Source organism: Bos indicus x Bos taurus, chromosome 3 (assembly GCF_003369695.1).
Source record: "Bos indicus x Bos taurus breed Angus x Brahman F1 hybrid chromosome 3, Bos_hybrid_MaternalHap_v2.0, whole genome shotgun sequence".
NCBI classification, from domain to species: Eukaryota; Metazoa; Chordata; class Mammalia; order Artiodactyla; family Bovidae; genus Bos; species Bos indicus x Bos taurus.
In genome coordinates this window covers 92,442,024-92,465,426 of record NC_040078.1, presented here as the reverse complement: position 1 = coordinate 92,465,426, position 23,403 = coordinate 92,442,024, and the positions used below count along the sequence as shown (strand labels likewise).

At 47.2% G+C, this 23,403-nt stretch overlaps 1 protein-coding gene across 1 annotated transcript; it reads left to right on the top strand.

Moving 5' to 3' along the window:
• Positions 1–2,838: 2,838 nt before the first annotated feature.
• DIO1 (iodothyronine deiodinase 1) lies at positions 2,839–23,057 on the top strand. Its single transcript, XM_027537185.1, has 4 exons — positions 2,839–3,243; positions 15,352–15,495; positions 19,586–19,785; positions 22,015–23,057. Exons 1-4 carry the CDS (start codon positions 2,907–2,909, stop codon positions 22,081–22,083), a joined length of 750 nt encoding a protein of 249 aa, XP_027392986.1. The 5' UTR covers positions 2,839–2,906; the 3' UTR covers positions 22,084–23,057.
• Positions 23,058–23,403: the final 346 nt, after the last annotated feature.

The window sequence follows — 23,403 nt, the reverse complement described above, 5'->3', positions numbered from 1 at the left end:
ATGCTGGGAAAGATTGAGGGCGGGAGGAGAAGGGGACGACAGAGGGTGAGATAAGGTTGGATGGCCTCACTGACTCAGTGGGCATGAGTTTGAGTAAACTCTGGGAGTTGGTGATGGACAGGGAGGCCTGGCATGCTGCAGTCCATGGGGTCACAAAGAGTCAGACACGACTGAGTGACTGAACTGAACTGATACCAGCAATGAATGAACAATTGAAATCTGAAATTAAAATCATAATACCGTTTACATTAGCACTCCCCAAAATGAAATACATAGGTATAAAAATAATAAAATATGTGGAAGATTTATACAAGGAAACCTATAAAACTCTGATGGAAAGAAATCAAGGAAGAGCTAAATAGAGAGATATTCCATGTTCATGAATAGGAAAATTCAATGTTGTCAAGATGCCGATACTTCCTAATTTAATCTGCAGATTCAACACAATATCAACCGAAATCCCAGCAAGGTATTTTGTGGATGTTGACAAACTGATTTCAAAGTTTATACAAAGAGGCAAAAGGCCCAGAATAGCCAGCCCAATATTGAAGGAGAAAAAAGTTGAAGGACTGATACTATCGGACTTCAAGATTTTATAGAGACATAGTAATCGAAAGAATATGATATTGACAAAAGAACAGACAAATAGATCAATAAAAAGAAGAGAAAGTCCAGAAACAGATCCACACAAATATAGTCATCTGATTTTCCAAAGGGCCCTATTATAATTACCTAATCACCTCACAACAACACCACCTCCAAATACCATCATTAGGGATTAGGTTTCATCATATGAACTTTGTGGGGATACAAACATTCAGTTATTTATTCATAACTGCCAAAATTTGGAAGCAACCAAGATGTCCTTTACTAGGTGAACAGATAAATAAACTGTGGTATATATCCAGATGATGGAATACTATCTAATGCTAAAAAGAAATGCGCTATCAAGTCTCGAAAAGACATGAAGGTTTCTTATGTGCATATTCCTAAGTGAAAGAAATCCATCTGAAAAGACTACATACTGTATGATTCTAGAACTATATGATGTTCTAGAAAAGGCAAAATTATGGAAATACTCAAAAGATGAATGGTTGCCAGTGGAGAGAGAGAAATGAACAGGTGGAGCACAGAAGATTTTAGGACAGCAAAACTATTCTTTATGATACCATAATGGTGGATACATACATCACATATTTGTCAAAACCCATAGAGTGTACGGCACCAAGATTGAACTCTAATGCAAGCCATGGACTTTGGGTGATAAGGATTTGTTAATATAGGTTCATCCATGTAACAGATGTACCACTCTGGTGGGATATGGCTATTGCAGAAGGCTGTGAATGTGTGGGAGCAGGAGGTATATGGGAAATCACTGTACTTTCTGTTTAATTTTACTGTGAATCTAATACTGCTCCCAAAATAGCCCATTTAAAACAAACAACAATAAGAAAAAACAACTGACACCAGGGATAAAGATTGCTTTGTGCCTGGCAAAATGCTACATACACAGGAGGGTTATCAGGGCTTGAAGAGGCAAGTGTTTGCACTTTGTGGGCACAGCATGTGATATTTGCACTGACATGCTCAGAAAGAGAACATCTTTTTGAGCTGGTTTTTCTTTCTCTAAATAAAGTTAATGGGCTGCTGGCCAAGGTTGACACTTTTTGAAGGTGACAATCACTTTCATGTCGCTCTCCCTTCTATCCTAACACACAGGTACATAAATGCCTCAGGAGGCGTAAACTTAAGCTTTGTGAATTAACTCCTTCGAGATTACTAACAGCAGCATGGACCTGAGGCCACTTCCCTTCCCTGGGTCTCAGTTTCCCTGCTTAAAAAAGAAAGTGGTTTCAGACATTTTCTAAAACACGTCACAGTTCTGAGCTTCTGTGATTCTTCTCTCTCTCATAAGCCATGCACTCTCTGGCTTGAAGTTCTCTGGATGCGTGGTTCTTTCCACCAGGACCACTGACCCCACTGGGCTGGTTTACTGCTTGCTGTTCTGTATTTCTGGTTTCAGCATAGACTTCGCTTGCTTGGGGAATTCCTCTTGACCTCTCTAAACAGAATTAGCTGCCCCCTCGCCATGCTCCCAGCGCCCCATTTAACCTTCCTCGCTGTACTTAATACACGGAGGATACTCTTCTGTCCACTTGACCCTTCCCACTGGACACCGCACCCAGCTGAGAGCAGCATTGTGTTTATTACTCTACCCTGAGTGCTGAGGGAAGGAGCAGGCCCAGGTTTCCTTGGGGATGTCCCCAGCTCAGTCTCGACCTGGAGAGCTTCCAGACCCAAATGCTCTGGGGAGGGCTAGGCCTCCAGAAATTCACAACCACTAGCTAGAAGCTGTGAGTGAGAAAACATCCTTCAGCAGCAAAAGGACAATTTACATTATTAAACAAATAATTAACAGTAGAACTTACTGCAACAGAGCCTTTCTAAAGAACCACAGAGTCCCTTTAAGCGTGCCGGTTTAAAGCTTTTGCTTTTTAACTTTATCAGAGGGAGAATTTAGGACCTGAAATCTTCCAATCCAGGTATCTCTCAAAGTTTGCTGCTGCTGCTAAGTTGCTTCAGTCGTGTCCGACTCTGTGCGACCCCATAGACAGCAGCCCACCAGGCTTCCCCGTCCCTGGGATTCTCCAGGCAAGAACACTGAAGTGGGTCTCTCAAAGGTTAAGTAAGGCAAAAAGTCTGAAATGGTCATTACAACAGACCTTTAGCCCTTGGCTTGAAATTTTCCATTCTATTGACCGGAAGGCAAACCCCTTCTGTCCTGGCACCTTCCTTCTGTCTGGGTTGGCTGCCGCCATCCGTCACCTTTGTCCAGCTCCGCCCTGTGTGGCCGGGAGGTTTCCTCTCTGTGCACCGGCCTCAGAGCCAGCTCTGGCTGTGTTGTGATGGGGCTGCCCTCGCCAGGGCTATGGCTGAAGAGGCTCTGGGTCCTCTTTCAGGTGGCCCTGCATGTGGCCATAGGCAAAGTGCTCCTGACGCTGTTTCCCAGGAGGGTCAAGCAGAACATCCTGGCCATGGGCGAGAAGACTGGCATGACCAGGAACCCACACTTCTCCCATGAAAACTGGATCCCTACCTTCTTCAGTACCCAGTATTTCTGGTTTATCCTGAAGGTCCGTTGGCAGAGACTGGAGGACATGACTGAACAAGGGGGTCTGGCCCCAAACTGTCCTGTAGTCCGCCTGTCAGGAGAGAGGTGCAGCATCTGGGACTTCATGCAAGGTCAGACGGCTGGTCCAAGCTCGAGAGGTGCTTGGATGGGGGTGTTTGAGGGGGGTGGGCGGGTGGGATGGAAGCTTGAATGCCACTGCTCCAGCTGCTCCTTTTCTGGCTTCCTGTCCTCGTCCCACTTCCTGAAAACAAGGACTTCTCCTGGGTTCTGTTCTTCTGAGTGACATCACCACCTTCCCAGGCAATCAAATGGCAAACCAGTCACACTAGCCATCAGCTCCTTGAGCACTGCTCTTATTGCACAGTTGCTCTGCCTGGGATGTCTTCACCATCCCCTCCCCACCTCCCTGCCCCCATCTGGTCCACTCTGGCTCATCCTTCAGACTCTTGCTCAGTGGCACCCCCTGATCCCAGTCCCCTGATCTCACTTAATCCCCTCTTCTATGCTTCATACCCTAAATTTCTCTTTACACACCTGTCATGGTTTGTAATTGTTAATATGTGTGGGTGTTTGATTATTGTCTGTCCTCTTCACTAGCCTGCAAGCTCTATGCAAGTGGAGGCTGTGCTCTAACCCACTGTTGGGTCCCCCTGGCTGCTGCTGGCTCATGCCAGTTGCCCAGTAAATATTTGTTGCAGATCTCTCTCTCTCCCTCTCCCAGACAAACCAGCTCTATCTGTTTGGGCTCTTAAAGGCCTCTCTGGTCAGGTTTCTCTTTTTTCCTCACAGCTGCTCTTCCTGCCAGGTCTTCCTCCTCCCCATCTTGCCCTCTCTTCCCACCTAACTTGAGGATGGTCACCAGATGACCCTTCCACAAACATATCCCTGGCTGACTGGTACCCCAGCTCACCAACCTTCAGCAGCCCCGTCTGCATCTGGGATGAAGCCCAGGCTCAGCCTTGTTCTCCATGTCCTCTGTGGACTGACTCCAGCTTTTCTTCCCAACTTCACCTGCAGGCTTCCCCTCAGCACACTGCCTCCAGATGAACTGCTGGTTTTTGTACATCCTTTGTGCTTTCCCTTCTCTGTGCTGATGCCCTTCCCCTCCATCGCCACCATTCCTCATCAGCAGGGTCTGCTCTCAAGCCTCTCCTGTGACACCAGCTCAGATCCCTACAGCTCTCCTGCTCTCCCTCCCTTCTGAACTCCTAGATCTCTGCCTGGACCTCTCCTGGGCACTGATCCTTCCTATCCAGCACTTGGCTACTCAAGCACAAGTGTTTTCCTCCTGCCCAGGCGGGGGCACCTTGGGACACGGCTGTGGAAATCCCAGGGCATGAACACGGCAAACAGAGGAGAGAAGGTCCCTGAGGTTATTGACTAATCTACTGTTTTTCAAAGTGTGTTCTTTGGGAACCAAATCCCATAGATATGCTTTACTAGATAATGTTCCCTGGTCAAAATAGTTTGGGAAATCTGCATACTATACTCTCCTCTGGGCTTCCCTGGTAGCTCATCTGGTTAAGAATCCACCTGCACTGCAAGAGATCCCAGTTTGATTCCTGGCCCCAAAAGATCCCCTGGAGAAGAGATAAGCTACCCACTCCAGTATTCTTGGGTTTCCCTGGTGGCTCAGATGGTAAAGAATCTGGCTGCAATGCGGGAGACCCAGGTTCGATCCCTGGGTTGGGAAGATCCCCTGGAGAAGGAAATGGCAACCTACTCCAGTACTCTTGCCTGAAGAGCCGCCATGGACAGAGGAGCTTGGCGGGCTACAGTCCATGTGGTAGCAAAGAGTCAGACACGACTGAGCGACTAAGCACAGTACATCCTCTCCCCCTGGAAATTCATCATGTGCATGAACATAAGAGTCTCTGAGAGGCCCTGAAGCTTAAAAAAAAAAAAAAAAACTTGAAAAACTTTAACACAGCACTGACTAATTTTCCTAACACACACATACAACTTCCCATTGTCCACCGGAAGGATAGCCTATCATCGTCATATTAGTTCCAAAGAACACACTCTGGGGGATGTGGGCCTGATCCAGTGCTCTCATTTTAAAAGGGAAGTGGAGGAAACTGAGAGCAAAGGTGATGGAGCCAGGGAGTGACCAAGTCAGACCCAGGATCCGGCTTCTTCATCCTGTTTTCCCAGTGTACCTCAACAGACATTCACGAGCACCTCCCTTGAGCTAGGTCCTCAGCTAGACGCCAGGGGCTCCTCAGGGCTAGGTAAGAGCTTGCTCTTTTGTCTGAGGAATTTATGGTTTCATGGTACAGACAGAAGTAATAACAAGTCCATACAGTTCCGTGAGGCTGAGGGGAGACTAAAAAGGTATGAACTTCACCTGCAGGGCTTGGAAGGTTTCCTGGAGGAGGTGGCATTGGAGTTAAGCCTTGAAAAATAAGTAAGATTTTGGTAGCTTGAAAAGGGAAGAGTGTTTCAATCAGAGGGAAGGGTAAGAGTTTTTTTGTTCATGATCTTAAACTGCAGTGCAGAAATGACCTTGGTTTATTCAGCAAACATTCACTAAGTGACCACTGATGATAAAAGCAATGAGAATCAGCTCATGTTTACTGTGAGTCTACCTCATGCCAACTCCTGTGACAGAACCATGCCAATTTGCTGACTTTTGATGATCTAGTGATCAGCTCCATGAAAGCCAACGTGCCTCATGGCCAATTCACAGCATTTACTTGCTTATGTTAACTGCTTACTTTCCAGTGGGCCAGTGTACATTTTATTTTTAAAAATATTTATTTGGCTTCACCAGTCTTTGTTGCAGCATGTGAATGCTTAGTTGAGGCACATGCAATCTAGTTTCCTGACTAGGGATCGAACCCAGGTCCCCTGCATTGGGAGTGCAGTCTTAGCCACTGAATCACCAGGGAAGTCCTCAGTGTACGTTTTCAATACTGTTCTATTTGTCTCTGCTCCGCGCTGCTGCACCTGAAATTGATGATGGAGAGAGGAGTCTGAGCAATGAAAAAAAACTTTTATAAAATAGAATTTCAGCACATTGGTCCAGAGTCCCCTGAAGTAATAGGTACTGATGATACAGAAATCAACACAACTGGAAGATCTCATTACTCAAGGAAGGAGATGATGGAGGGGTAGAGGGAACCAAGGAGTTCAGGAAGGAGTAGGGTCAGGTGGGAAGATGGTCAGGGGAGGGCTTCCTGGAGAAGAGAACGGTGAGCTGATGGTGTAAGGACTGAAGCCTCGGGATGGGTGAGGAAGAGGAGAGTGGTGAACAGAGCAGGGTGGAGGGGAGGGCCAGCAGAGGTCTGATACATGGAGGGGCATCAGTCAGTTTGGTAGAAGCAGGGTATGAGAGGCATGAAGGAGTGAAGAAGGAGGCTGGAGATGTCATCAGGGATCAGAGCTTCCAAGGCCTCTGTGTCTTAGCAAAGAGCCTTTACTCTGAATGTGTTGGTGAGTTCTTAGAAGGATCTTCAAGCAGAGTTAACATGATCAGTTCTGCTTATTAGAAAGACATTCTGTGTTGATGTTTGGCAGAAACCACACAATTCGTAAAACAATTATCCTTCAATTAAAAAATAAATTAAAATTTTAAAAAGGAAAAAAATAAGAAAGACAGTCTGTAAGAGCTTTGGAAACCCATCAATCCACTAATAGAGCTCTGCTGTATGCTTTAAGTATAAATCCAAACTCATTTTGGAGCCCCAGGCTGGAAGTTCTGGAAGACTTTTTCAGTTCAGTTCAGTTCAGTTCAGTCGCTCAGTCGTGTCCGACTCTTTGCGACCCCATGAATCGCAGCACGCCAGGCCTCCCTGTCCATCACCAACTCCCGGAGTTCACCCAGACTCATGTCCATCGAGTCAGTGATGCCATCCAGCCATCTCATCCTCTGTCGTCCCCTTCTCCTCCTGCCCCCAGTCCCTCCCAACATCAGGGTCTTTTCCAATGAGTCAACTCTTTGCATGAGGTGGCCAAAGTACTGGAATTTCAGCTTCAGCATTAGTCCTTCCAACGAACACCCAGGACTGATCTCCTTTAGGATGGACTGGTTGTATCTCCTTGCAGTCCAGGGGGACTCTCAAGAGTCTTCTCCAACACCACAGTTCAAAAGCATCAATTCTTTGGCGCTCAGCTTTCTTCACAGTCCAACTCTCACATCCATACATGACCACTGGAAAAACCATAGCCTTGAGTAGATGGACCTTTGCTGGCAAAGTAATATCTCTGCTTTTTAATATGCTGTCTAGGTATGTCTGAAGGATATCAGCCCTGGGATTTCTTTGGAAGGAATGATGCTAAAGCTGAAATTCCAGTACTTTGGCCACCTCATGTGAAGAGTTGACTCATTGGAAAAGACTCTGATGCTGGGAGGGATTGGGGGCAGGAGGAGAAGGGGACGATAGAGGATAAGATGGCTGGATGGCATTACTGACTTGATGGACGTGAGTCTGAGTGAACTCCGGGAGTTGGTGATGGACAGGGAGGCCTGGCGTGCTGCGATTCATGGAGTCGCAAAGAGTCGGACATGACTGAGCGACTGAACTGAACTGAACTAGGTTGGTCATAACCTTTCCTTCCAAGAGGTAAGCGTCTTTTAATTTCATGGCTGCAGTCACCATCTGCAGTGATTTTGAAGCCCAGAAAAATAAAGTCAGCCACTGTTTCCACTGTTTCCCCATCTATTTCCCATGAAGTGATGGGACCAGATGCCATGATCTTAGTTTTCTGAATGTTGAGCTTTAAGCCAACCTTTTCACTCTCCTCTTTCACTTTCATCAAGAAGCTTTTTAGTCCCTCTTCGCTTTCTGCCATAAGGGTGGTGTCATCTGCATATCTGAGGTTATTGATATTTCTCCTGGCAATCTTGATTCCAGCTTGTGCTTCTTCCAGCCCAGCATGTCTCATGATGTACTCTCCATAGAAGTTAAATAAGCACAGTGACAATATACAGCCTTGACATACTCCTTTTCCTATTTGGAACCAGTCTGTTGTTCCATGTCCAGTTCTAACTGTTGCTTTCTGACCTGCATATAGGTTTCTCAAGAGGCAGATCAGGTGGTCTGGTATTCCCATCTCTTTCAGAATTTTCCACAGTTTATTGTGATCCACACAGTCAAAGGCTTTGGCATAGTCAATAAAGCAGATGTTTTTCTGGAACTCCTGCTTTTTTGATGATCCAGCGGATGTTGGCAATTTGATCTCTGGTTCCTCTGCCTTTTCTAAAACCAGTTTGAACATCTGGAAGTTCATGGTTCACGTATTGCTGAAGCCTGGCTTGGAGAATTTTGAGCATTACTTTACTAGCGTGTGAGATGACTGCAGTTGTGTGGTAGTTTGAGCATTCTTTGGCATTGCCTTTCTTTGGGATTTGGGAAGACTCTTTGCTGCTGCTGCTGCTAAGTCGCTTCAGTCGTGTCCGACTCTGTGCGACCCCATAGACGGCAGCCCACCAGGCTCTGCTGTCACTGGGACTCTCCAGGCAAGAACACTGGAGTGGGTTGCCATTTCCTTCTCCCATGCGTGAAAGTGAAAAGTGAAAATGAAGCTGCTCAGTCGTGTCCGACTCCTAGTGACCCCATGGACTGCAGCCCACCAGGCTCCTCCATCCATGGGATTTTCCAGGCAAGAGTACTGGAGTGGGTCACCAGTGCCTTCTCCGGGGAAGACTCTTTACAGATCATATAAAGCAACCCTTTCATTTTTTCACATGCAAAGGCCCAGAGAGGTAAAGGACTTGCTCAGAGTCACACAGAGAGTTCTTGTAGAGTCCGAACAAGAACTTGAGACTTCTGACTCTCAGCTGGTGTGCTTTCTAATGTTGGATAAAAAAACAGAAGCTCAGAGAAACTCAGCCGCCTCTTATCCTCTGCAGGTACCTGCACCCGCACACACGAGACACACACAGGCCACGCAGCACTGACTGCGTGTTGGGGTGGAAGGCAAATCTGGATGACCGCTTGTCCTGGAACCTGGCCATTGCTCTGAAACTAGATTTATTTCATCCCCCATTTAAAATCTTCTAAAATCTCTCCAAATATACTTATAAGGGGTCATCTAGTGACTATAAACAGGCTGGTTTTCTCTGCTAAGAGAGCCTGGTGTGGGGATTAATTTACTGGTTTGGGGGCTGACCAGTAAGTTAACCAATGATGGGTTTGAGTCTAGTGCTACCACAGAGCCGTTTCCCCACTTACACAAACAAGCTGGACTTGACAGTCAGTCCTTGCTTGATGTTCCTGAACTGGTGTCCTCTGCAGTGTGGCCTGTGGACATGGGCAGGGGGCCAGTCCCCAGCCGGCCACCCCCTCGCCTCCATCCATTTTCTGTCTGCTACCAGAAAAGCAGGGAACTAAGCTGAAACTTTGCCCTCAATACTGATCACTGCACCCAGCCACACTATAAATAATTAAACAAATGACTGTGTTTCTTCACGTCCTAATCAGTGGATGTTGAAATTTTTTATCCCATTAAAAACAAATTTCCAGACAGCCCATAGTTGGCTCTGGTCCTGACCTTAAATCTCCTCAGTTCTTATCTGAAGGGTGACTCCCTGGGGTCATTGGAGGCCAGTAGCTAGCCACTTGGTTATGACTGGCCTCTGAGCCTCCCCTGCTGTGACCTGAGCAAACTTGTCACATGGGGTGAGGAGGCAACCAGCTGAGGCCCTCCCAGTGCCTCCTAGGGCCTCCTGTGAGGTCATCTGCGAGGCAAGGATGACAAGAATTTGTATCTCCAGTGGAACAGGCTTGCTTTCTCCTCAAGTACTGAAAAATGAGGAATATATAAGCAATCATGTTTCTCCTTTTCCTTGGCCATCTGGAAACTCAGAGTCAATATTAGCTCAGTTATAATGAATGCATGGGCTCCCCAGGTGGCTCAGTGGTAAAGAATTCATCTGCCAATGCAGGAGATTCTAGTTCAGTTCCTGGGTCAGGAAGATTCCCTGGAGAAGGAAATAGCAACCCACTGCAGTATTCTTGCCTGGGAAATCACATGGACAGAGGAGCCTGCCAGACTACAGTCCGTGGGGTCGCAAAGAGTCAGCCACGACTTAGCACAGCAGCAGCAGTACAACGAATGCATGAGATCTGAGCCTCCTGGAGTGCCATGGCTTTCAAATTCTTTTATTTCATATTTTATTATATGTGTAAGCTCCTTTAAATCCTTTGTGGAACAAGTTAAAGAAATAACTAACCAAAGAAATCACAAGCAAGTTAAAATGTCCTCCACTCCCCATCCATCAACAAGTCCCATCAGTTCTACCTTTGACCCTTCCCCCTGTACACACACACTAGCCTGCTGCTGCTGCTAAGTCTCGTCAATCGTGTCCGACTCTGTGCGACCCCATAGACGGCAGCCCACCAGGCTCCCCCATCCCTGGGATTCTCCAGGCAAGAATACTGGATTGGGTTGCCATTTCCTTCTCCAATGCATGAAAGTGAAAAGTGAAAGTGAAGTTGCTTAGTCGTGTCAGACTCCTAGCAACCCCATGGGCTGCAGTGCACCAGGCTCCTCCGCCCATGGGATTTTCCAGGCAAGAGTACTGCACACTAGCCTAGACTCCCATTAACTCCATTGTGGATTTCCCCAACTACCTCTAACTGCTTCTGCCCCTCTTCTGTTTTCACTCTCAATCCTTTCTCCACTGAGCAGCCAGGCCCATTTTAAAGGGTCAAATGATCATTTTTCATCTCATAGCCTACAGTAGCAATCAGAGTTTTGGCTTGTAAGCAACAGAAACTCACTCGGGTTTTCTTAGTCACATCCATTTCCACATGTATAAACGCCAAGTGTGTTAGAAAAATTGTTACAGGCTCCCCAGAATCAACCACAGCAGGAGCACTGGGCCTGAACAATATTTAGTTTCAGCAGTTGGGCCTGGAAGCTGCTGACACTGTGGTTGCCATGGGAAATCCCTCTCCACTGTAGGGACTTCACCATCCCCTTGGGGCTCTACCACTGGGGCGTGGATGGGTTCTACCATCTCAATCACTCCAGAATCAAAGAACTACATGGGAGGGTCCAACCAGCCCAGCCTGTGCCCTGGCTGCTGGGAAGGAGAATGGACCTGGCCCGTCTCTCTTCCACAGAGCAAGGCTGGGCACAATCCCCTATCAATAGTACAAAAAATAGGGAATTCCAAGCAGGAAGGAGGGCTACAGGCTGGGCAGCCAAAATTGCAGCAAATGTCCACCATCCTTGCTTTATCTCTATGATGTCCCCCTGGACCTGGAAGAAAATCCACATTCTATGCCATGGCATAGGAGAGCCTGCCTGCTTTTGCCCTACCTACCTCTCCAGTCACCTCTCTCATTGCCCTTGGCCTGGTTCCAGTCACAGTGGCCTTGCAGGTCTCTCAATACACCAAGCTCTGTCCCTCTTGGGCCTTTGGATGTGGCGCCCCTTTGCCTGGAATGACCCTCCTCCCTTTGCCCATGGTTGGCTCTTTCCTATTTCTCAGGGTAAACGGCATCTCCTTAGAGGCCTCCCCTGACCCACAATGTCATGTCACTCCTTTATAGTCTCTTTTCTGATACTTATCACAACTTGAAATGACTTCCTTTATGATTTTCTTGTTTCCTGCCTGTCTCCCCATTAAACAGATCTTCAGTTGCACCGGGGCTTCCCTGGTGGCTCAGATGGTAAAGAATCTGGCTGCAATGCGGGAGACCCAGGTTCGATCCCTGGGTCGAGAAGATCCCCTGGAGAAGGAAATGGCAGCCCACTCCAGTATTCTTGCCTGGAGAATTCCATGGTCAGAGCAGCCTTGTGGGCTACAGTCCATGGCGTCGCAAAGAGTCTGACGCTTCTGAGCAACTAACATTTTCACATTCTAATTGCACACAGGCAGAGACCTGCTGCTTCTGCTCTGTGCTGAATCCCGTATGTGGTAGAGAACTGTGCACCTTATTAGCACTGTGAATGCTTGTATTGCGATGAGGGTATACTCAGTGTTGGAGATGTGAGGAAGAATGAGGAACAGGCCCTGCCCTCAGGGACAGTGAGTAGCCTGTGGGATGCAGACAATTAAACTGGCCATGTCACAGTGCAGGACCTACTGGAGGAGTTACAGAAGGCTCTCACCCAGGGCTGTCTTCCTGGGTATGGGACCAGTGAATCACGAAGGGTGCTTATTCAGAAGGGGCTGAGCACTCTTTGGAAGGACTGATGCTGAAGCTGAAACTCCAATACTTTGGCCACCTGATGCAAACAGCTAACTCATCTGAAAAGATCCTGATGCTGGGAAAGATTGAGGGCAGGAGAAGAAGGGGACGACAGAGGATGAGCTGGTTGGATGGCATCACCAACTCAATGGACACGGGTTTAGGTGGACTCCGACAGTTGGTAATGGACAGGGAGGCCTGGTGTTCTGCGATTCCTGGGGTCACAAAGAGTCGAACATGACTGAGCGACTGAACTGAGTGCTCTGCTGGAACTGTCTTGAAATTCTTGATAGTTTTATCCTTAATTTGTATTTTGCGAGAGAAGACTTTTTGGACAATTGGACATGCCTCAGGGACTTGGAGCCTTGGCTCACACAGGTTCCTGTTTCCTACAGCCTCCCCCCTCCCTCTCCCCGACCCCTAACAGTTCTCCCAGGACCACCCCTCCACTGCCAGGGCCCCAGCCCGTCCAACCTCCTTGCTCCCACCCAGTGGCTGCTGCCACCTTCAGGTCCAGAGAGGGTCTGGACCCAGGAATAGGAAAGGTTAGGGCCAGGTGTGGGCATCCTGCAGCGTCTCACAGGAGGGCATGGAGGTGGGCATCCCCAGCCTGAGCTGACAGTGCCACGAATCCATTTGGCAAGTGACTCGGGTGACTTAATGGGAGAAGGCTTTTGCCGCCACTCCTTTCCTCGAGGTACCGAGCATGTCCCTGCATGGAAGTTGCTATACCCTGTGGGTGTGGGAGATGGCAGGTGTGAAGATGACACGTCTGGCTCAGTTTCTATGCTCCTGGCCGGGGCATGGGACACTGGTCTGGTGGCTGGAGGGAAAGGAAAGCTGGTTGCCAGCAGCCACAAATATACATACATGTATGCAGAGTCCGGGGCCTCCTGGGTGACTGTGAGAGTCTACATTCACCCTATGAATATCTCTGTGCCCAGGGGAACCTGATATTAAATAGCAACTAAAAAGCAGCATGCCAGGGCTAGAGAGATACTGAACCAGAAAACTATTTTAATGTATTTATTGGCACTTGCCCCTACTTTTTGAATGAAAGGCCTTGAATTTTCATTTTGCCCTGGCCCAGCCAATTATGTGACCAAGCCCCACATTTCACTCTTTCTGGAGCCTTCTCCACTGTTCCCACTTCACAGCTCAGAGAAGAGATGAGAGCTTACACTTATTCAGTTCAGTTCAGTTCAGTCACTCAGTCATGTCTGATTCTTTGCGACCCCATGAACCGCAGCACGCCAGGCCTCCCTGTCTAGCACCAACTCCCAGAGACCACCCAAACCCATGTCTATCGAGTCAGTGATGCCATCCAACCATCTCATCCTCTGTTGTCCCCTTCTCCTCCTGCCCTCAATCTTTCCCAGCATCAGGATCTTTTCAAATGAATCAGCTCTTCACATCAGGTGGCCAAAGTATTGGAGTTTCAGCTTCAGCATCAGTCCTTTCAATGAATATTCAGGGTTGATCTCCTTTAGAATGGACTGGTTGGATCTCCTTGCAGTCCAAGGGACTCTCAAGAGTCTTCTCCAACACCACAGCTCAAAAGCATCAATTCTTCGGTGCTCAGCTTTCTTCACAGTCCAACTCTCACATCCATACATGACCACTGGAAAAGCCATAGCCTGGACTAGATGGACCTTTGTTGGCAAAGTAATGTCTCTGCTTTTGAATACGCTATGTAGGTTGGTCATAACTTTCCTTCTAAGGAGTAAGCGTCTTTTAGTTTCATGGCTGCAATCACCATCTGAAGTGATTTTGGAGCCCAAAAAATAGTCTGACACTGTTTCCACTGTTTCCCCATCTATTTGCCATGAAGTGATGGGACCGGATGCCATGATCTTCGTTTTCTGAATGTTGAGCTTTAAGCCAACTTTTTCACTCTCCTCTTTCACTTTCATCAAGAGGCTTTTTAGTTCTTCTTCACTTTCTGCCATAAGGGTGGTGTCTTATGGTGTCTTATGTCTTATGTCTTATAATCTTGATTCCAGCTTGTGCTTCCTCCAGCCCAGCATTCCTCATGATGTACTCTGCATGTAAGTTAAACAAGCAGGGTGACAATATACAGCCTTGATGTACTCCTTTTCCTATTTGGAACCAGTCTGTTGTTCCATGTCCACTTCTAACTGTTGCTTCCTGACCTGCATACAAATTGCTCAAGAGGCAGGTCAGGTGGTCTGGTATTCCCATCTCTTTCAGAATTTTCCACAGTTTATTGTGATCCACACAGTCAAAGGCTTTGGCATAGTCAAGAAAGCAGAAATAGATGTTTTTCTGGAACTCTCTTGCTTTTTCGACGATCCAGCAGATGTTGGCAATCTCTGGTTCCTCTGCCTTTTCTAAAACCAGCTTGAACATCTGGAAGTTCATGGTTCATGTATTGCTGAAGCCTGGCTTGGAGAATTTTGAGCATTATTTTACTAGCGGGTGAGATGAGTACAATTGTGTGGTAGTTTGAGCAATATTACACTTATTGGGTACCTACTATGGGTAGGCACCATTCTAAGCCCTTATCTGCTTTAACTTGCCTAATCCTTAGAACAATCCTATCAGGTAAGTATTGTTATTATGTCCATTTGTGAGTGAGGGAACTGAGGTGCTTTGAATAGAAAGAGCACCAGATTGAGAATCCAGAAGCCAGAATGTTGGGTTTAACGTCACCATTGACCTGCTGTGTGACATGGAATAAGCCTATAAGCCAGAGGGTAAAAAATCACCCACCTTGTAGTACACTAATCACATCAATGAGAGAACAGATGGGTTCCTGCCGTATCGCTGCATGAAAGGGACTCTTTGTGTCATTATTTACTTCCCAGTGAGTGCAGGTGATCCACTGAGACTGCCTGATAGAATCCCTTCATTCTGCAGAGGAGTCAACTCACTCTAGCCTCTGCTAAATCATGTATTCTAAGCTTCTGCCCTCCCCTCGCCCCTGCACTGTGCCCCGTCTCCATCTCAGAGAGGAAATAAAGGTAACAATGAAAGCAGGAGTGAAGACGGTGCTCGCAAAAGAAATGCTATGTGTCAGTTACTGGTTGATGATGGTTCCATTTGTTTCAGGCAACAGACCCTTGGTGCTGAATTTTGGAAGTTGCACCTGACCTTCATTTATTTTCAAATTTGACCAATTCAAGAGACTTATTGAAGATTTTGGTTCCGTAGCAGATTTTCTCATCATTTACATCGAAGAAGCACATGCATCAGGTAAAAAAAGATGTCCTTCCCTCTCCCCTTCACTCATGGTTGGGGCTGAGAAGAAGAGGAAGAGAGAAGGAAAGAGTCACTGTTTGTTGAGGACCTAACTCAGTCACTGCTAGGTCTACCCCCTACTCGCTAACTCCATAGTCTGTGCTCTCCGCTAGTCACACAGAGCAGAAACCTGGAGTGCTTATATCATTCTGAGTGGGTAAGTCGGGGAATCAAGGGGAGGAGCTCATCTGAGCACAATCACAAGGAATTTAGACCTCGTGAAAGGTCACGAGTGAAACGGTGGCTCTAGCAATGTGTGAGATCCATCCTAAGGCTCTCCAAGCTCCAGGGGAGCTTCTCCCTGGTTCATCTCCGTCCATGGTTCCCAAGCATCGCGAGCACCAGAAGCACCAGGGCTTGTGAAAACACACTGCTGGACCCCACCCCAGAGCTGGAGTTAAACCTGGTGTGGGGCCTAATAATTTACATTTCTAACCATCTCTGAGTGATGCTGAAGCTGTGGATTGGGGGACCACACTTTGAGAACCCCTGCTCTGGGCCAGCTTTTACCTGAGGCTGCAATCCTTGTTTCAGCTCCTAATAGGTGATGGCTCATCTTTATTATTTAATGGGAAATCTTGTTCCTTTGCTGAACAGCTCTGTGAGAAAGTCCTGCCTTACCACAGGCAGACATGTCCCTCCCTGAAACTTCTACAGCTTGGTCGAAGCTTCTTGAACTTTACAGGATAATCAGACACATCCCTGTCTTCCTGATTTTTATGGGAACTGAACCCAAGAGTTAAAACTTGAGTTTTAGCCCAAGCCTCAAACTCAGAGGTTGGAGAAGGCAAGAAGGCTCATGTGGCTGAGTAAAACGAGGATTATTTATTCACCCCATCACCCCACAAGAAGCTGTTTCAGTCATCTGTCACTCAGCACCTGGCAGAGTCCATGTTATAGTCAGAGCTCAGTGAAAGTTGGGTGAGTAGGTGAGCGTTTAGACCAGTATTAGCCTCGCTGGCTCATCCATGTGTTTAGAGATTGTTATTAATTATCAGCAAAGCTGCTCCATCAGCCCTTTCCCCAGAGTAGTCCCTAGATCCCTCGTGTCTGAGCCCTGTGGGTTGCCTGTTGAAATGCATGTTTCAGGGCCACCCCAGGCCCATTGCATCTTAATTTATATGCACCCAGAGGTTGGAGAACTGCTTTCAGCCTGACACTGTGCTCATTTAACTGGCAGCTTCTATCTTCATTGAAGACTTTGGGACAATTAAAAATATTAGCATAGGGTAACAGTTACATGGAGGTTGATGAAGCTGTTCTCTCTAGTTTTATGTATATTTGAACATTTCCAAAATAAAATTCAAAACAAACAGCACAGGCAACAGTAGAGCAAAGTCAAGAACAATGTGTTTCTTTGTTAAATACCCTTGGGGAGAGCAGCAGCCATCAATGAAAGAAAAGAGAACTTGGGCACCTACAGGTGTCAGGGTCTCCATGGCTGAGAGGAGGCGATGCCTTGATGTTCGCACAGTTGATGGTGGAAGCTCTGCCAAAGCGGATTTAACTCTGGGGGCAGCGCTGCTCAGTCTTTAAAGTGTGCTCGAGTCACCTGGTAATCTTGTTAAGATGCAGGTTCTGGATCACAGGGCAGCAGAGGGGGGCCTGAGACTTGGTGCTTTAAGCCATGCCCCCAGGTAGTGTTGAGCCTGCTGGTCCAGGGACCACACTTGGAGTCACAAGGTTGTAGAGAATCCAGCTTTAATCTCTAAAACAACAAGTTGCAAAGTGCAACAAGAGGGGTTGGATCATAACAGAAATTTCCTGATACCTGTCTCCTCCCCTGCTTTCTCCTGGAATCCGACTGAGCAGGTTTAACCCTTTCCTGGACCCAGGGCTGTCCATCTCAAGCCACTGAGGGAAAGGCTTCCTATTCCAGCCCTGACCCACAATGGTGGCTGTGCTGTGTACCCGCTGTGCTGTGTACCCTCTGTGCTGTGCCACTCCTAGTTCAAGCATTTCTTCTTCCTCCCCAACTCCTTCCCCAGGGTACTCACTCCATCAGTCAGAAGTAGGTAAGGCCTGAATCCAAGAACTAAAATGCACAGAGCCAGTGTCCACCAATCCTAGGAGGTCTAAGCCAATCAGTTGACTTCCTTTTCCCCCACATACCACGTGTCTGTCCAGGTAAATTACAGGGAGGCGTGCGTTGAGGTAGGAAGATCGCCCTAGCTGCATCACGCGCTGGCCACGTGACTTGGACAGCTTACCTTCCATGCCCACTTCTGTGCCACTAAAATAGAATAATAGCACCTATCTCCCAGAACAAGTCTTCCCACATGGCACTAGTGGTTAAGAACCCGCCTGCCAATGCAGGAGACATAAGAGACACGGGTTCAATCCCTGGGTTGGGAAGATCCCCTGGAGGAGGGCATGGCAACCTACTCCATTATTCTTCCCTGGAGAATCCCATGGACAGAGGAGCCTGGCAGCCTATGGTCCATAGGTTCGCAAAGAGTCAGATATGACTGAGCATGCAAACACATGTCTCCCAGAATAACCCACTTAACAGAATTTACTGAATACCTACTAGGTGTCCAGCCCTGTGCTGGGCCAAGGGATACATGGAGATGAAAGGTACATGCAGCGCCTGTCTCTAAAGAACTCACAGTTAAAGGTGGGGAGGCAGGTCACTGCTGCTTGCTGGGCCTCCACATTCCCAGCTGCAGGGTGGGGATGAGAAGGACATCCTGTGAAGCGCCGGGGAGCTAATGGATGGAAAAGACTGCCCGCCTAGACATGACACACGTATAAGTTGGTGTTACTGTCATCCACAAGGTTTAGCTGTCTTGGGGCAGTTAATAAATACTTTAAACTGAGTCCAGGCTGTTTTAACTGGATGTGAATTTCTTCTGACCCTGGGTTTTCCTAGGGGAGGAGTACTTTGAGAGGACTTTGAAGCACAAGAAGGAAGAGCCAGTTCTGCTGCTTACATTACCCTGGGAGGCAACTATTATAAATGCAGGCCCCGTGGCTTCTGAAAGAACCCACACCACTTTATCTGGGTTCCAATCTCCCCAGATATGGGGCAAGTAGAAGGGCAAGGCCAGTACCAGGTCCATAAAAATTTATGGACATTTTTTCAACCTGTGGGCCCATTCACTAATGAGGACCAGCTCCTTTAGGTTGGCAGATGTGCATCTCGGCCAATGAAGCCAATTGAAAATCCCCTTCCCTTTAAAGCAGGGGTCCCCAACTTCTAGGATCTAATGCCTGATGATCTGAGTTGCAGCTGATATAATAATAATAGAAATAAAGTGCACAATTAATGTTACGCACTTGAATCATCCCCAAATCATCCCCCCACCCACCACCCAGTCCATGGAAAACCTGTCTTCCCAAAACCGGTCCCTAGAGCCAAAATTGCTGGGGGCCACTGATTTAAAGTGAAGCAAGCTTAAATAGAGTTGGTTCGGGGTGGGGGTGGGGCATCTCCGGAGAAAAATAGTAGAATACCAGTAGTAGAGAATGAAAACTGAAAAGAAAAAAAAGAATGAAAACTGGCTTCTTCTCTACTTGTCTGCTATTTTGGGGCAGTCAGGCAAGGTAAGTCAATAGTTTTTAAGCAGCTACAATGAACCAGGTAGAATACTGGGAATTCTACAGAATTATCTCAGGTAAGCCTTACAGCTAACTGAAATGTGGGTTCTTTTAATTCATTTAGCAGATGGGAAAACTGAGAATTTAAAAAGATTTAAAGAGCCTGCCCAATATCACACAGCTGAGTGTATCAAGGAAGGCTTCCTGGAGGAGATGGTGTGACAGCAGTGGTTCTCAACCAAGGGTAATTTTTGTCCTGCAGAGGGCATTTGGCAATGTCTGAGACATTTTCGGTTGTCACAAGCTGAAGGCAAGGTGACACCACTGACATCTAGTGTGTAGTGGCCAAAGACGCTGCTTAACAGCTTACAACACACAACACAGCCCCCACAACAAGAATTATCTAGCCCAAACTGTAAGTAGTGCCAAAGTTGAGAAGTCCTCCATCTGGGACCCTCAGTTAAAAGTGGGGACAGTATCTGACCCACAGGTCTTTCTGTTACAGATGGCTGGGCTTTTAAGAACAATGTGGACATCAAGAATCACCGGAATCTCCAGGACCGCCTGCGGGCAGCCCACCTGCTGCTGGACAGGAGCCCCCCGTGCCCCGTGGTGGTAGACACAATGACGAACCAGAGCAGCTCGTGCTACGCAGCACTGCCAGAGCGGCTCTATGTGCTCCAGGAGGGCAGGGTCCTGTACAAGGTGGGGACTTGTGGGACCCAGGGAGGGCAGGGTAAGGGCATAGAGAGGACCATGTTTCAAATCGTTGCCTGGTCATTTACCAGCCACGTGACCACAGGCAAGTCCTTTCCCCTCTTGGAGCTTCAGTTTCTTCTTTTCTAAAATGGAAACATGGACCCCCACCTCACAGGGGATGAAATAATGCACAAGAAAGGCCATAGCATTTGGACTGGTGTTGCAGCTTCCTGGGAGCCTTCTGAATGCAGAAGACTGGCCCAGCCCTGGTTTGCTTTGGGAGACAATGTTTCCATTTCAGGAATAGTGCTCAGAGGAGGAACTGGACTTGCCTAAGGCCAAGTTGCTCAAGGCTCCTATTTCAATTCTAAATCCTCTGGGATGGGATGGGAGTGGGAGGGTCTGAAGCTGCTAATCCCTGAGACAGGCCTGAACCTGGGAACGGGTATCGAGGCCAGAAGAACACCTCCTCTATAGTTTGGAGTGGCAAATGCTGCTGAGCCCAGTCTGCTTTTCTGGGGATCATGTACCCCTTTAATGCTTCCAGCTTGGTGAGGGTGAAGGAAGGGAGCACAGCTTCTGATCCTGGGGGCACTGTGAGCCTCCTCTGTTGTGTGTTGTGTGGTGCTCAGTCATCAGTCTTGTCTGACTCTCTGCAGCCCCATGGAGTGTAGCCCACCAGGCTCCTCGGTCCATGGGATTTTCCAAGCAAGAATACTGGAGTGGGTTGCCATTTTCTTCTCCAGCAGATCTTCCCAACCTAGGGATCGAAACTGTGTCTCCTGTGGTTTCTGCGTTGGCAGGCAGATTCTTTACCACTAGTGCCACCTGGGAATCGATAGCCTCCCCTGAGGGGATAGAAATTAGTTTTACATCTGCTGAAGGGATTCAAACCTGGGGGAGCACATGAAACCCAGCTCTGGGGTGCCTCTCTGCCCATGGGTCAGGCGGGCCTTATTCATGCCGGCGAAACAAGCAACAACCTTCACATAAATTCTCAGAATGCTAAGGGTCACAGCACGAGGGTTCGAGTCCTTCTTCCCTTCCCGTCCCCTGTGACACAGTACTGAGGTGGCCTGGTTGAGGCAAGCTGGGTACTGAGTCCCTACCTGGGGTTAGGCTCTGAGCAAGTACTGGAAACACAAGCGCAAGTTTAAAAGGAGACACAACTTACTTCGAAGTACTCACAACTGGAGGAGCAGGGAATAAGAAGGCATAAATAGAGTGTTACAGCTTCCTGGGTGCTGTGAGGCTCCAGGGCAGGGTTTATCAAAGCTGTTCTGCAAAGGGCCAGATAGGAAATGTGACTCCGTGGGGGCCAAATAATCCCCACTGAAACGCTTCAGTTTTGCTATTGTAGCACAAAACCGGCATAGACAATACGTAAAGGAAAGGGTGTGAGACGTCATGATAGATTTGGCTCTCAGACAGTAAATTTCCTGAACCCTGAGGAAGGGCAGGCTTTTCAGAGGAGGTGACACCTGCTTAGGATAAGGAGGCTGCCACGTGAACATGGTGAGTAAAAACCATTGCAAATACGGGAAGGAGAGACAGAAGCACTGAGGTATGTTAGGGCAGGGTGTGGAGGGTTGGGACGTTTCCATTATAAAAGGCTCTTTCTGGACCAAGGAGTTCAGCCTACATATGAGAGCAAAGAGGCACTGAAGAGTTGTGAGCCAGGGAGAAGCACAAGTCAGATCTCTACTTTAGAAAGATCATGGACTACTAGGTGAAGAACGGACTGGACGAAACAAACACAACATTGTAAAGCAAACATACTCCAACTTAAAAAAAAAAAGAATGGACTGAAGGAGCTGGGGTCGTAGTTGCCTAAACAGGAGGTGAAGAGGGCTGAACTGAGGCCGTGGGGTTAGACAGGCAGAGGTGGTTTGCTGCAGAGTGAGCAGAACTTGATGTGAGAGGTGGCTGGTCTGAAGGTCCAGTTGTGGAAGAGAAGCTTATTTGTCTACATCCCTTTCTCCTTTTGAAATCTTCTTTACCTGCTCTGCTTTTCCTCCTGCTTCTTTGTCCAGTCTTCCCATTACATGTTGGTGCCATTCCACATGCTTTCCCTGGGTGCTCTCATCTATCTCAAGGACATCTGCCCTTGACTGCACCATCCTGACGACTTCCACAAAGGTGTCACCAGCTCAAATCTCTCAGCTCAGCTCAGCTCCAGACCTACATATTCCCGCAAGTTGGAAATCTGGAAATGCTGACTCATTTCTCTTGCAGGGTAAACCTGGTCCTTGGAACTACCATCCAGAGGAAGTTCGTGCTGTTCTGGAAAAGCTCCACAGTTAATCTGGACGGATTGCCCAGTTCTAGGTGCCCAACCTGAGGGCCCCTTAAAGCTTGGTTTGACCCCCATCCCAGCTGACATTTACCTCTTGACCTGTGTTCCCAGTTGAATCACTAGCCTGGATTTTTCTGATCCAAGCAAACAATTGTTGCAATGAGAAAATGAAGCCACAAGTAAGCTGAGTATTAAAGAAGGTATAATTCCGTACTGCTCCTACCATGGAGACTGTGTTCATTGCACAGCATTCTAAGAATGAGAGCAGGTACACGCTACATTTCCTTCTGAGTATTCAGCCACTCTAATATGGCATTCTTTAAATGAAGTAAATTCACTGTACCAAATTTGCCATTTAAAGAATTGATCATTTAAGACACTAAATTGGCTTTTAGAACTAAGCATGGGGATAACTCCAGGTTTTCAAAGGAATTCAAAGAGAATGGGAGCAGACAGTACAGACGGTAATCCTTTTCTTGCCAAAACACTTAAAACAAAGGATGGTGGCAGTGATGGGTGAGTTTTCACAGTAATATATTTTCAGTTCTACAGTAGAAGAGGAGGTGCTCACTTCACCACCTTTGAATATATTTCATAGACGTCTTGCTCTCCGTACCTGGGAATCTTCTTTTATTTTCAATTATAACAAGCTGCTTGGTGGGAGGACTGGCTTCCTAAAACCACTATGACCTTGACCAAACTAGACAACGAATACTGCAGAGCTGTCATTCAGTTATACAGAAACTCATATCTGAAATCCTGTTTCTCTGATTTCTTCACAAGTCTCCTAAAAGGTCATTTGCATTAGATTACCTCAGACTAATGGATAACCATTGGTACTGTTTTAACTCTGCCTCTTTTCATATTTGTTCATGACGGCCACAGCCTAAAGTACACACGGCTGTGACTTGATTTGAAAGAAAATGTTTTAAGATGCAGCAAGCTAACATAGAATGATTAAAAACTATCAGGCTCTTCTGGATGGCTTCAGTGTGATCTTTACATTGTCTTTCCTAATGCGTGTCAGCTTGTTCTATTTTTTATTCTAGACGAATGTAATCCGATGACCAAAAAATACCATATGCTGGAAGGCCCTCCTTTGGTGGGAAGAACACTCAGTCTCTATGTGTTACCTTTCTCATAAACTCCTTGCCAGAGAATGTCCACATTGAAATCAAATTATCTTCACAACATGACATGATAGAAAAGACTTGGGAGGCATTTTTCTAACATGAAAACACATTTTTCTTGTCTGTCTTACCTGCCAAGGAACTTTTAAAAATAGTTGTTAATCATTTATCAGGCACAGGCACTTTCAGATTTGCAGT